The sequence below is a fragment of the Acomys russatus genome, chromosome 4, assembly GCF_903995435.1.
Source record: "Acomys russatus chromosome 4, mAcoRus1.1, whole genome shotgun sequence".
NCBI classification, from domain to species: domain Eukaryota; kingdom Metazoa; phylum Chordata; class Mammalia; order Rodentia; family Muridae; genus Acomys; species Acomys russatus.
The window spans coordinates 40,757,246-40,769,980 of record NC_067140.1 but is presented as its reverse complement, the minus strand read 5'-3'; the positions used below and the strand labels follow the sequence as shown (position 1 = coordinate 40,769,980).

At 48.6% G+C, this 12,735-nt stretch overlaps 1 protein-coding gene across 1 annotated transcript in view; it reads right to left on the bottom strand.

The window, feature by feature from the left end:
* The window catches only part of Abtb2 (ankyrin repeat and BTB domain containing 2), a 157,921-nt gene extending 147,445 nt beyond the window's left edge, over positions 1 to 10,476 (bottom strand). Inside the window, exon 1 of the mRNA XM_051144256.1 lies at positions 9,155 to 10,476. Within this exon, the coding sequence (XP_051000213.1) occupies positions 9,155 to 10,049 (895 nt within the window). The 5' untranslated portion in view covers positions 10,050 to 10,476. The remainder of the gene's footprint in view (positions 1 to 9,154) is intronic.
* Positions 10,477 to 12,735: the final 2,259 nt, after the last annotated feature.

Here is a 12,735-nt window from a genome sequence, read left to right as displayed (position 1 = left end):
TCAATCAACAAGAGGGGTAACGGGAGGTCTGGGTTGTGGTTAAGATGAGCAGCAGAGCAGACACACTCTGATTCTGAGCTATAAAAATAAGTTTTGGAAAACTCTTGTCCAACACTCTGGCAGCCTTCTTCACATCTGGATAAAAGATGTGGGGATTCCCCTCCACCCTTTTTTTCCTGTGTTATCTCCTCTACTCTTCCTTGTTATGTAGCTGAGCCTCCAGGCCAAGCAGGGTCACTTGCTGTCGTTCGAAAGACATGCATTAACTTCTAGGTCTTTCCCACACCATGCCTTCTTTCTCTTTCTTGGTCAAAGCTTTGTTGTGTATGTCTGCATTGGCTCATAGGCTACGTCTCCTACAAGAAGCCCCAACTCCCTTCCACCCGCTGGGGTACCCACCCTACCACCTTTGTAAAGCTTCAAGGCCTTTATCTATGGACGGGTACTATCCATCATCCTTTGCAGAGAGGCTTGGTGGCTCAATAAAATTAGTCCACGAAAAGTCCAAAGATGCGTGACCTCATGCAATTAATGGGGGCTATCAGCACCTTTTCCATCACTGTTTTAAGCAAGATGACAGATTTCCCTGCAACTATCCATAGGCATGCTGTGCTGTCCCTGCTGGATCATAAACTCCTCAAAGCAACGTTGCTCATCCAAGCCTTCCTGCTTGCCTTGCACCTAGCCGCTGCTCAGTGAGGTAGGTTAATGAGGCTGCTGGGGCATTTCTCGAGCTAACTTGGGCTGTGTTTCTTCACCATCCCCTTCTCTCTCAACAGGCAGCTCCAAACAAAGCTGAAAACCCATTTAGGTCTTAAAAAACAACAAAACAAAACAAAACAAAAACCAGGCAAAACTAGGCATGGTGCTACAGGCCTGTAAGCCCAGTACTCAGGGAGGTAGAAAAAGGTGGGTGAGGACCTTGAGGTCATCTTCAGCTACACAGTTGGTTCTAGGCATGTCCAGTTTACTAAGACCCTGCCTCAAAACAAACAAACTCAACCAATCGAGTTGCCTGCATCATGGATGAGCAAGACAGGAATCACCTGCCATCCCCACGGCTCAGGAATGGGATTCAATAAGCCAGATCCAATATCCACAATAAAACTGCTCCCTTCGAGTCTGGAACTTTAAATATGTACTGCTCTTGTTATCTCGACAGAGGTGGGCATGAACTCAGAGGGAGAGAGTTAGCCTCACTGCCACACTGCATTGTCCTAGGGACAGTCCACCCATAACTGAGCAGGGCGTGAAGGTGCTTTTTCCAGACTCCGTAACATCTTCCTACCTCCAGAAACCAAGTGTTAGTCATCAAGGAGAGCCTTGTGACTAACACTTGCCACCTGGGATCTGGGTCATGCTCCACTCAACCATGAGAGACTCAAGTACCATGGGTCCTTAGCAAAAGGGAAGAAAACTAGTGCATTCAATAGAAGTTTGTAAAAAGAAAAGTCCCTTATAGAGATGCTTATTAAATATTCACAATCAGCCAGGCTTGGGGGCTCACACCTGTAATCCCAGCACTTGGAGAGGCAAAGGCAGGTAGCTAGATCGCTGTGAGTTGGAGGTCAGCCTGGTCTACGAAGCAAGCCCAGGACAGCAAAGGATACAGAGAAACCCTGTCTTGAAAAACAAAACAAAACAAAATTGACAATCATCCTATGAGTTGGCTATTAGTCTTACCTTACAGCGCAGTGTTTTCTAATCAAGGGTGACTATGTTCCCAAGGGAACATCTGGAGTCCTGGGAAATATTTTGGGTTGTCACAACTAGTAGGAATAGGGTGTTATAAAGCATCTTGCAATGCACAAGACAGCCTCATGACAAAACATGATTCAGTCCCAAATGTCAACAGTGCCCACTTTGTTATAGAGAAAGAAACTAAGGCACAGAAGTTAAAGAATTTGTCCCACACCCCACAGTTCACAAGTGAGGCTGGAAGGAATCACTCAGCAGCCTAGCCCCAGGCTGTGCTCTCTCACCAAACCCTTAGCATCCCTAACACCCAGGGACACTTGAATATTCACCAGGCACAACCTCACTGCACAGAATAATGGGTCCTTCACTGGGTAGCAGAGGAAAGAGACTTGGGGTGCTTTGCTTGAGGACATGGGTTCACTAACAGGCAAAGCAGGGTAGGAAGCCCAAACTGGGCTCCAAAAGCCAGAGCACCTTGACCGGCCCTGTGCTGATTGGTTTGGTTGTATTCCTAGCACAAAGATGCAGTCGGCAGCTGGCTACAGTGGTCCACTCTAAGGAAAGCAATGTGCCCTTCAGAAAGGCTCTTCCAGGCCTGAAAGGTGATGGCTCACCTGGGCAGAGAGCTGGATCATTGGGGCTCGCTGAAGCCAGTCTCGCCTACTCAGCAAGTTCTGGCCAGGCTACAGAGAGACAGCACATGATGAAGAATGACACCAGAGGTTGACTTTTGGCCTCCACATGTGCACATAGGCAGGCCCGCCCACCCACATATGCACAGAAGTGAATGCACACGCAGAAAGAAAGGAGGGGGGACTGGCTGATTCTTCTGCTAACCCCCAAAGTGAGCCCCCCCGCCAACCTCCTGGAGACCAGAGAGAGGCCTAAATGTGGAGCAGCTTTTGCAGATTTCCCTCCCTTGCACGTCCTTCCGCCCTGTGCTGGCTCACTCACCCCCTCCTAACCAAGAAGCAGCACTCTGGCAAGTCCTCAGCTTTTCCATTCAGCTCAACATATTGATCACCTAGCAGCTGCAACCTGGCAAGACACTCCCTGGGGGCAGCCAAGCCTCCTGCCCCTTCAAATCAATGGCACCTCCAGTGTACACTCTCTGGGCCTGGAAAGCATCGGCTGGTCTGAGGAATTCAAAGTGCCTAGACACAGTAGGCCACTTAGAGTAAGATCTATTAGAAGTAACACTGTTGCTGGGACTTTGACCCAATTTGACATTTGAAGAGGCTCAAATACTGATCTGTTGCTTGCTACTTCTGGTCCTTTGATTCTTTATAGGAAAAGTACAGACTTAGGGCTTGCTTAAACCTGGCCCAGCCACTGTCAGGGAGGTGTGAACCATGACTGCTGAGGCTCTCTCTGTGGAAAGCACCCTATTCTCCTCAGCAAGACTACTGATCAGAGAAACTTCCTCCCATTGGTTGCTCTGTTGCCTACTGGACATCTGCTCAAGAACTCCACTCCATTAGGGACCCCACATTAAAGGCATCTCTCTAACCCTGCCCTCCAGCTCACACCTCACTCATCTCATCGCAGAAGGCCTTGGGAAGCATGCCCAGAATTAAGATAGCCACTGGCTGAATGGTGTCCTCCCTATGACATGCTCCCCCAAAATGACACTTCTGTTCATCAAGAACTTGAACTTCTCTGCTTTCTTTAGGGGGAAGGGTTCTTCCAACATGTAAAAATAATTCAAATGCAAATTTTGGAATGAAACAAGATGTGTGGGCAAGATCTATAGGCTGCCCTATACTCGCAGAATATGTTAAAATGTACAGATATTGTACAGGTTGTGAAGTCTCAATTTGGTGGAGATACAGGAGCAGGAGATGATTCAAGAAATGCCTTGGGTGCTGTAGAAACTTCAAGGAGGCTTGGCTCTTCCAGCTGCGGGAGGGGAAGTCAGGTAAAGCTTTCTAGAGGAGGCAGGCCTAACAATTCCAGCTTGTTACTCATGCTGCCTAAGCCAGGGGCTGCATTTCTTGGCAAGCTTGCAGGATGGGGGGCTGGGGGGGGGGGGGGGGGGGGAGATAAATTAGTTTTCATTTCCAAAGCTTGCTTTGTTTCAGTTCTGCAAGCTCCCTTGGCTATAATACAACAGAAAGAATGGAGGTGCCCTGCTCCCTCAGTCTACCCAGGTGTTAAAACTGATTAAACAGCAACTCACAGCTCAATTAACCCTTGCTCCTTTGACTAATTATCTCAGTGGAAATCCATCCTACAATCTCTTTGACAAATGAACGCTACAGCCAGAATTTCCACTCTTGCTTCAGACACAGCCTCTTTATTTCTTGGCTGCAAATGAGATGTTGACATTTGTCTCAGTTGGTAAACAAGTGAATAATTCGGAAAACTCCTTAGTCACCATTTACAGCCCAAAGCTCCTTAGACAGTAGTGTTCATGTTAGTAGCTACTACTAATCAAACTTCAGAGAGGCCTTCCTTGACTGTCACCCACGTGTCCCAATATCTGATCCTAAACAAACAAAAAACAGCAAATGTCACTGGGCATGGCAGTATACATCTGTGAAACCAGCCTAGGTTTCAAAATAAGATCCTGTGTAAAAAAGACCAAATCTCACACACACACACACACACACACACACACACACACACACACACACAGAGAGAGAGAGAGAGAGAGAGAGAGAGAGAGAGAGACAGGGTGGGAGGGGGGAGTGGGGGTAGGTAAAGGCACATGCCACCAAGCCTAACGAGCCAAGTTCAATCCCAAGAACCCACACAGAGGAGAGAACTCACTCCAAGTTGTCTTCTGTCATCCGCATGTACCATGGTACACAAATGCTCCCACAACACAATACATGTAATTAAAAAAAATTAGAACCAAATCCCACCACCATTAATAAGACTAAATCTTTGTTTACTTTTTCTTGTCCCTCTACTGGATTAAACACTTTGAGAGGAACCATCACACCACTACTTAATCCATTGCAGTTTTAACAGTGGGGCACAGCCAGTGGTGAGTGAGTGTTTGCTGAATGTATTGCTACTGTTTATTGAGCCTTTACTGTGTGCTAAGATCTTTATGATTTCTATCCTCATGCCAACCTTATGAGTTAGGTATTATTATCCTCCATTTCACAGATTACAAAACAGAAGCCTAGAATGATTAAGAACTTTGCCCTTAGGTCCATCATAGAGGTAGGCTTCAAACTCTTAACATTTGCCTCTGTGATGTATACACACCATATACAGCTCTGGAATGAGAATGTCCTTGTCACTATTCTGTTTAACTGAAATAAGAAACTAAATTCTCCCAAAGGCCATGATCATATGATCATTCATAAAATCTTAGTAAGAAAACCAGCCAGGAAGGACCCCAGAAAAGCTGCTCTGTATCAAACCTGCACACAGAGGGCCCTGAAAAAGAAAAGAGAGGGCAGAGGGGAGGGAGTGGCAGAGAGGTGTTTCTATATTCTGCCAGCCCCTCCTGTTTATAAATACCACTCTATTAAAGAGGTTTTTCTGCTTCCCATAAGGAAGTCATGAAGATCTCAGGGTTTAATGACACCGCCCTGGGATCCAAGACATCAATACCAAATGATCAACAATGCATAACTCCTGCTGCTCTACGGAGCTGGGATCCTGTTTTATAAACACTACAGAACTTTTACCATCCATCTCAGGCTGAGCAAAACCATATTTGTCTGGCATTCTGAGTAATGGACAAGAATAGATGGATTAGGGCTCTTAAAGTCTGTGTTGGAAGACATTAAAAGTTTAAGAGCTCTATATAGCCGAGTCAAATGCATGTGTCCATGCTGTGTAATTAGCAAGCACAACAATACATATATAATTTAAAAGGAAGACCCAGCAGGGCAAGAGTACCAACCAGCACTCTCCCTTCCCATATGCTGGCATTCCCCACTTGGTCTTCAGCTGTATAAACTGTAACCTTGCTGGCTTTGGGGCCACTTTAATATAAAAGAGACTTGGAGCTCTTCATTTCTTTCCTAAGTGGTCAAGGCTTTCCTCTGAAGACAGCTTTCCAACATATGCAATTCATTGCTTCTCTAGCAAACATCCATTTCACTGTCTAAGGGGATTTAATAAATCTGCCTCTTCGTTGGTTAGTAAGACCACCCCCTAGTCTTTATGTATGAGGAGAGGGCATCCATGTTACTAAGAGGAAGAGTGCCTTAGACACCAGAGAACTCAGAGGGAGACACTTTGGTGCTGAGTATCCTAGGGAAAGGGAGTGTTCCTGCCTTCCTCGCCATGGCTGAAGGCTGCTGATGGTGTGAGGTGAAGGCCAAATCATGGGGGGGGGGGACAAAAACAAAAACAAAAAACGCACAAAGAAACAAAAAAACAAAAATGACCCATCCAGTAAAGACAACCCCAAGGGCGTTCATAAGCAAGGCTCTTTGGCTGTGGACCTTTAAACGAAAACATTTGTTTTCTAATGATTTCTGCACCTGCAGGTACTCCGAGAGGCAGCTGCTCTTTTAAGCCTTGGTTTGCAATCAGAAAAAAACATTCCACATGCTGGGCTCTGGCTAGACACAGGACATTCGTGGGTTTTGTTTTGTGCTACTGTTAGCCTACTTTTACTTGTGGGGATAGGGTTGAAGTGCTTTTCGCCAAGAGGATTTACTCTTGGGGTTTTGGTCCACGCCCCACTGCAGTGAGGGCTTCCCTCAGTACAGAGCTCTTTCCCCTGGGCTATGACAACCGCATGGAAATCCCCTTGCCCTCCACTTCCTTCTCCTGGAACTGGTGTTCCCAGTGCTGAAACCACAAACTTAAAGTGCGAAGCACCATTGTCAGTGGTGACGCCATCAACTCTTGGATTGACCTCAACTCTGACCTAACAGCAGGAAAGCCAGAAGACAACTATTCTTGACTCCAAGAATGTCCCGTGGTGGCGCCAGAAATGAAACCCAGAGCAAAAATATCAAAATAAGCTATGTTGAGGAAATAGTGTATTCCAAATTCGGTCTAGAAGGTCAATTGCTCTTCTTGAGGGCTGATGAAACAAAGCTGTGTATCATGCCAGGGTTCAAACTGCAGTTTTGTGTAATCTAAGCAAGAGACTGAAACATTGAGGTCCTTAGCTTGCCCTCTGTATAATGGGGATAACACCATAGGTTCTTTTTTTTTTTTTTTTTTTTTTTTTTTTTAAAGATTTATTTATTTATTATTATGTATACAGTACTCTGCTTGCATGTACTTGCAGAAGAGGGCGCCAGATCACATTACAGATGGTTGTGAGCCACCATGTGGTTGCTGGGAATTGAACTCAGGACCTTTGGAAGAGCAGGCGGCGCTCTTAACCACTGAGCCATCTCTCCAGCCCCCTTTTTTTTTTTTTTTTTTTTTGGTTTTTCGAGACAGGGTTTTTCTGTGTAGCCTTGGCCATCCTGGACTCACTTTGTAGACCAGGCTGGCCTTGAACTCACAGCGATCCGCCTGCCTCTGCCTCCCGAGTGCTGGGATTAAAGGCGTGCGCCACCACGCCCGGCTACACCATAGGTTCTTTAGCTCTCAGAAAAACAACACTTTCTCGTTCTCACGCCACAATCAATATAGAATATGTATTTTTTCTATATGCCCCAAAGTGTGGGGACTCCTCCCACTGACAAGCATGCAAGTCTAAAGCACACACAGCTGGATATCCTCCAGCTCAACTCAATGAAACCCTGAGACTACCAGGAGATAACACCAGATCTCCTCCTCTCAGAGGCCAGCCCGGCCTGAAGTAGTTTTTCCTCGTGCTTCTGACCAAGGCTATAAAGGTCGTTTTCCACCATAGCCTTCTTCTGATTTAATTTGCTAGAGTGGCTCGCGGAATTTAGGGAGGCACTTATCAATTCCCTGGCTTGTTTACAAAGGAGGTCACAAGGTTATCGGTGAAGACACCCCCTAGGACAACTTAGGGAGGAAAGCAAGTCCCTTGCTGTTCTGGGGTTCAGCTACATAGAAGCACCAGAAAACTTGTCCTCGAGTTTTTATGAAGACTCTATTATACATGCATGATTGATTAAAATCTTGGCCATTGATGATCAGTTTAACCTTCTGCCTCTCTCCTCTCCTGGGAGGCTGGAGCAGGAGTTTGAGGTACTAACCCCTTAAAGACTGCTTTGTTCTTTCTGGTGAGTAACCCCCCAGCCTGAAACTACCTACAGGTGGCAAGCCATCAGTCATTACCATTCAAAATCACACTTTCATTTTGGAGATTCCAGGGGTTTTTAGGAGAAGCATGCAGGAAATAGGGATAGAAACCCAAGCCAACAGTTCACTGTATCACACTGTCAAATCCACTCTGGCTAACATATAGAAGCGGTCCTCATATACAAAGTGCTAAGGGCAGTGACTGAAGTATTGCTGTTCTAAATTTCAGCCATCACAAGTATGTTAAGCCACATCTAATTTGACTTTTATCCCTTCCCAGAATCCACCTGGTCTCTTCCACTACCTGCTTATTTGCCACTGAAAGCTACACCCAAAGTGACCCTTCCAATTAGACCATGAGGTTGGTCCACCTTAAATAATATATGGTGCCAACTCCTGAAACTGGAGTCAGGAAGTTTGCTGTTGAGCACATGTCATGCCATGCCCTACCGGAGAGAAGGACAAGGGCTTTGCTTTCATCCCTGTCACTAAAGCCTTCGCTAGGGTGCAGCTACCCAATGCTTTATTTTCTAGACTCCACCCCATGCAGTTCCCATCCCCCATACTCTATTCCCATAATGTGGTTTCCTGAGGCCGGCATCTTTCCTTTCAGGAAAACCTAAAAGGGTGTGCGTTTTATTCAACACAAGGTTTTAATCAAATGCTTACTTGGCTAATGACAGCTGGAAAATCGGGCCCCAGAAGCCGGCATGTGGCTGCCTTTCTGAGAAGGAGGTTATAGAGTCCCTGGTTCCCCTTCACCTCTGCACACATAGCACCTCTTACCCCCCGCCCCCCCCACCCCGCCCAAGTTAAGAGGCCTGACTCTGAGTATTATTAAGGCCAGGGCGCAGCACCAGATCCTAGGCTCTCCACGCTCCTCTACCCATCTCATTTATCAGAGGTTCAGGTGTTAAGAGTATAGACCCTTAACACCAGGGAAGAACCACAGTCAATCTGACCTACTGTTGGGTGGAAAAAAAAAAGACTCCTAGAGAATCAACTAAACAAGGCAAACAAACCATAACAGGGCAGCAAACGTCACTTTAGAGGGTGGTTCAGGAGACGGTTCCAGACAGACACCCATTCTCACCCAATTAGTACACGGCTGACAGAACTCTTAAGCATGACTTTATCCTCCAAAAGTTAGACACCTAAACAATCTTTGGCAAGAGGTTAAGAATTCTCCCAGAATTCAATTGCTCTCAGAGACCTGGTACACTTGACAGTTTGGCTCTAGGAAATCCGCTCCTGGGGTGGCCCACCCGTTTGTCCACCACGGTGCCTCGATTCCCACCCCCAAGCTTACCATTGGCGTTCTTGCCGCAGATGAGATGCTCATAGGGTTGCAGAACTCCCCAGAGCTCGGCGTCGTTGTTGATGACCATCTCCAAGGCCTCGGCGCATACCTCTCCGCCTCCTCCTCCTCCTCCTCCGCCTCCGCCATCCAGGCTCTGGCTCGCCAGCACCCTGGCCCGGATCTCCTCCACCAGGTTCTCCATGCAGGCGGTGAGCGAGATGGCCGCGTACTCATGGATGCGCACGGAGATGCGAGTGTCCACCATCCAACGGAAGAAGCGGCCCACCGAGAAAGTGAGGCCGCAGCGTGCCGACTTGCCGCGGCGCAGCCCATCGCCAGCGCTCATGCTATAGAGGGACAACGCCTTGACGGCCGCCAGTGCGCAGCTCTCCGCCAGCGCCCAGCTGTGCACCAGGCGCACCGCGCTCTGCACTTCGAAGCGGGTACACTTGGCGTGCAGCACGCTCAGGCGCTGCGCCTCCCGGGCCACACGGATGAGCGCCCGGCGGAGCAACCCGGCCAAACGCCTCACCGCCTCGGCTGAGAAAGCTGGCAGCCTCCTGCCGCCGACGGTTTTGCGGAGCACCCGGGCCACGTCTCCCTCCGTCCAGGGGAACTCCTCCAGCTCAGGGAGCCGCGGACAGCGCGAGAAGAGATCGGCCACTTCGGGATCCTCGGGCAGCACCGTGTTCACCGTGTCCCAGCTGTTGTGGCGGCTGTTCATGGAGCCGGAGTAGCACCACCAGGCCGCCCCGCGGTGCTGCTGCGCCGAAGAGTTGAGCGCCTGCGAGTTGGACTTGGAAGACGAGAGGCTGAGCGAGCGGCAGGAGTCGCCAGCCCCATACCCGGAGTCCAAGGTCAAGTCCTCCAGCGTCTTCAGTGTGGAGCTGTACGTCCCGGCCATGGGGAGCCTCCGCTCGCAGCCTCGCCGAGCGAGAGGCTCTCACTGTTCCATGCCCACTTGCCCCGGGGGTGCGGAAAGCAGCTCTAGGCTCTCGGGGGCGCCCTCCGTACTCGCCGCGCGGCGCCTCGGGGCCGCAGCATCGCCCGCGCACAGGCCGCGGGAAGGTGGGCGAAGCTCCGGGGCGAGCCGGAGCCCAGCGCCGTCCGCGTCCAGCCGCGCCGCTGTCAGCCAGCAGGCTCCCCGGCGCTCCTCCTCCGCTCTCGCTCAGCCAGCTCTCAGTTTCCCTTACCGAGCGTCCTTCGCGTCCGTCACCACAGAGAAGGAATCCCGGGAGAACCGGGAGACCACCGAAGAGCTGGGTGCCCAGGTCCGTCCCGGACCAGCCGGTGAGAAAGCGCTCCACAAACTTCTGCTGGGCGCGGGCTACAGACACCGATAGGTTCTCTAGAGCGGCCCGCATGCAAATACACCCGGGCGGCTCCACCAATCATCAGCCGCGCCGGGCAAGGGCTGCGCCAATGGTTTCCGGGAGGGGCGGGGAATATGCAAATCTCACTCGGCTTGGGTGAAACCCCTTCCCTGAGTGATTGAGGATTGGGTGTAGCGGGTGGGTAGCGGCGGGAGGGGAGGGGATGGAGAACAAGAGAGCGAGCTGACTAGGAGGTGGAGCGCAGAGATCCAGAAAGCTGGGGGAACCCAGAGAGCAGGCCCCAGAACCCAGGACTAAAAAGGAGAACGAGAAGGAAAAGCTTCTGTGTACTATCCTTTTCCCGCCTTCTAGGCTTTGGACATAGGCAGGCAGCTCCTTGTGAAGCTGCGAGTAGCCGAGCCTCGGAATGCAGGAAAAGAAAACCGAGAGGAGACCGGATTCACCTTTCTCGTCGACTTTCTACAAGCGTCGCCTCCTCTTTTCCGAAATGAAAAGCTATTTATGCTCGGAGGGAAGGAGAGCGCCCCGGCTTCTCTTCTCAAATCTGTCTGGTTTTGTTTACATTGACCTTAGGCTCCAATCGGAACAGAATTTCTTAAGCTGAGATCTGAAAATGGCTCAGGATCCGGAGGCCTGTGTAGGTCACACCGTTTTCCTAGGATTACCTTGGAGGATGGAGCCCTAATCTAAAGAATGCACGATTTCCTTCTTATCTGAGTACTGTCAGGTGGATTCTTTTTGTCGGAGGTGGGAGGGTGCACCCGAGGAGGATCAGGTGAGAAGTGAGGACCTGCGCTGAACACGGTGCAGATGTTCCCTTTTAAGGGCGATGCTGGAGTAGTTTGCGGGTAAGCAAGTCGTCCGCCTCTCCGACTCGTGTCTCCTGGGTACAGCGACCTTCCAGGACGCAGAGGTGTACTTCGTGCAGTGCGCTAGAGAGCTACTGATTGCACAGATCCACGTCCAGCTTACGCAGAACCGTCTGCTGCCCTGTAACTATTCACACGCACGTGCGCAAACCTGCATTAGCGCCCCCCCCCCGCAGAACTGCATAATCAAAGCGCGGATTGTGCACAACATTCGTCCCAAGTCCTCTTCGTCAACTCCTGAATGGCTCCTTTGTGCAGCACTTTACAGTTCTGACCTTGGGCCGTGAGTTGGATACGAACTAGAGAAGTCTGACTTGTCTCTTCCCTTAAATTGATGATCCCTTTCCCCGTGAAACGACTTATTATTTGGCAGTTTACTTTTTTTTTTTTTTTTTTCTTTCCTTTCTGGGGGTATATGAGACGTCGCCTCCTGATGGTTAGAATTGAGAACAGAGTCAAGAATAGAAGTACTGTGCAAGGCACAAGCAGCCATCAAACTAACAGAGTCACATTTTATAGAGGCGAGATTCGAAGTCAAATTAGAGGTTCAACTTGTCAGAAAATACGAAAATGTTTGATGGATTTAATGTTAATTAAAAGAAACATAGTAAAGGAAATATCGCCCTCTAGTGGACATCTAAGGCAACTATTTTTTTCTTTGTTCATTTTTCTTCAAAAATAAAGGCTTGGCTGGAAAGGTACATTAACTGAAAGGGTGATTTGGGATCCTTTTTTCACAAAACATGGGAGATTTTTTATTAATGTATTTAAATCATATGATGACTTAAATTGTAAAGATAGACATGCCCAAATTGGACATAGGTGTGGTTGTTCATGCATGTAACCTCAGGACTGAGATGAGGCAGGAGGACCTCCAGAAATTTGACACCAGCCTGGGCTCCAAAGTGATAAAGTTTCAAAGGAGGAAAAAGAAATAAACATGCCTAGAATGAAATCCCAAGTTTCATGGATGTTAAACTGCCCCACAAGGATTCTAGACAAATCACTGGATGTCTTTAATAGATGGCAAGGAAATTTAAAAAAAAAAAGAAAAGAAAAGAAACTCAGTACATTAAAAGATACTTAGAAGAGACATCATCCAGTCACAGGATATAGAAATTACTTAGGTTTTTGTTTAAAAATTAGTAAGCACTGGGCCAGAGAAATAGGTCAGCGCTTAAGAGTTTATTCTGTCTTTGCGGAGGACCCAAGTTCAATTCCCAACACCCACATTAAATAACCTGTAACTCCAACACCTCTGGCCTTCAACACCTCTGGCCTTCATGAGCACCTACACACACACACCAACTACATCTAGGATTGCTCATGCCAACAGTCATACAAGGGGAGTAACTTTAGGTAATCCTTGAAAAGTTTTACCTTGGCC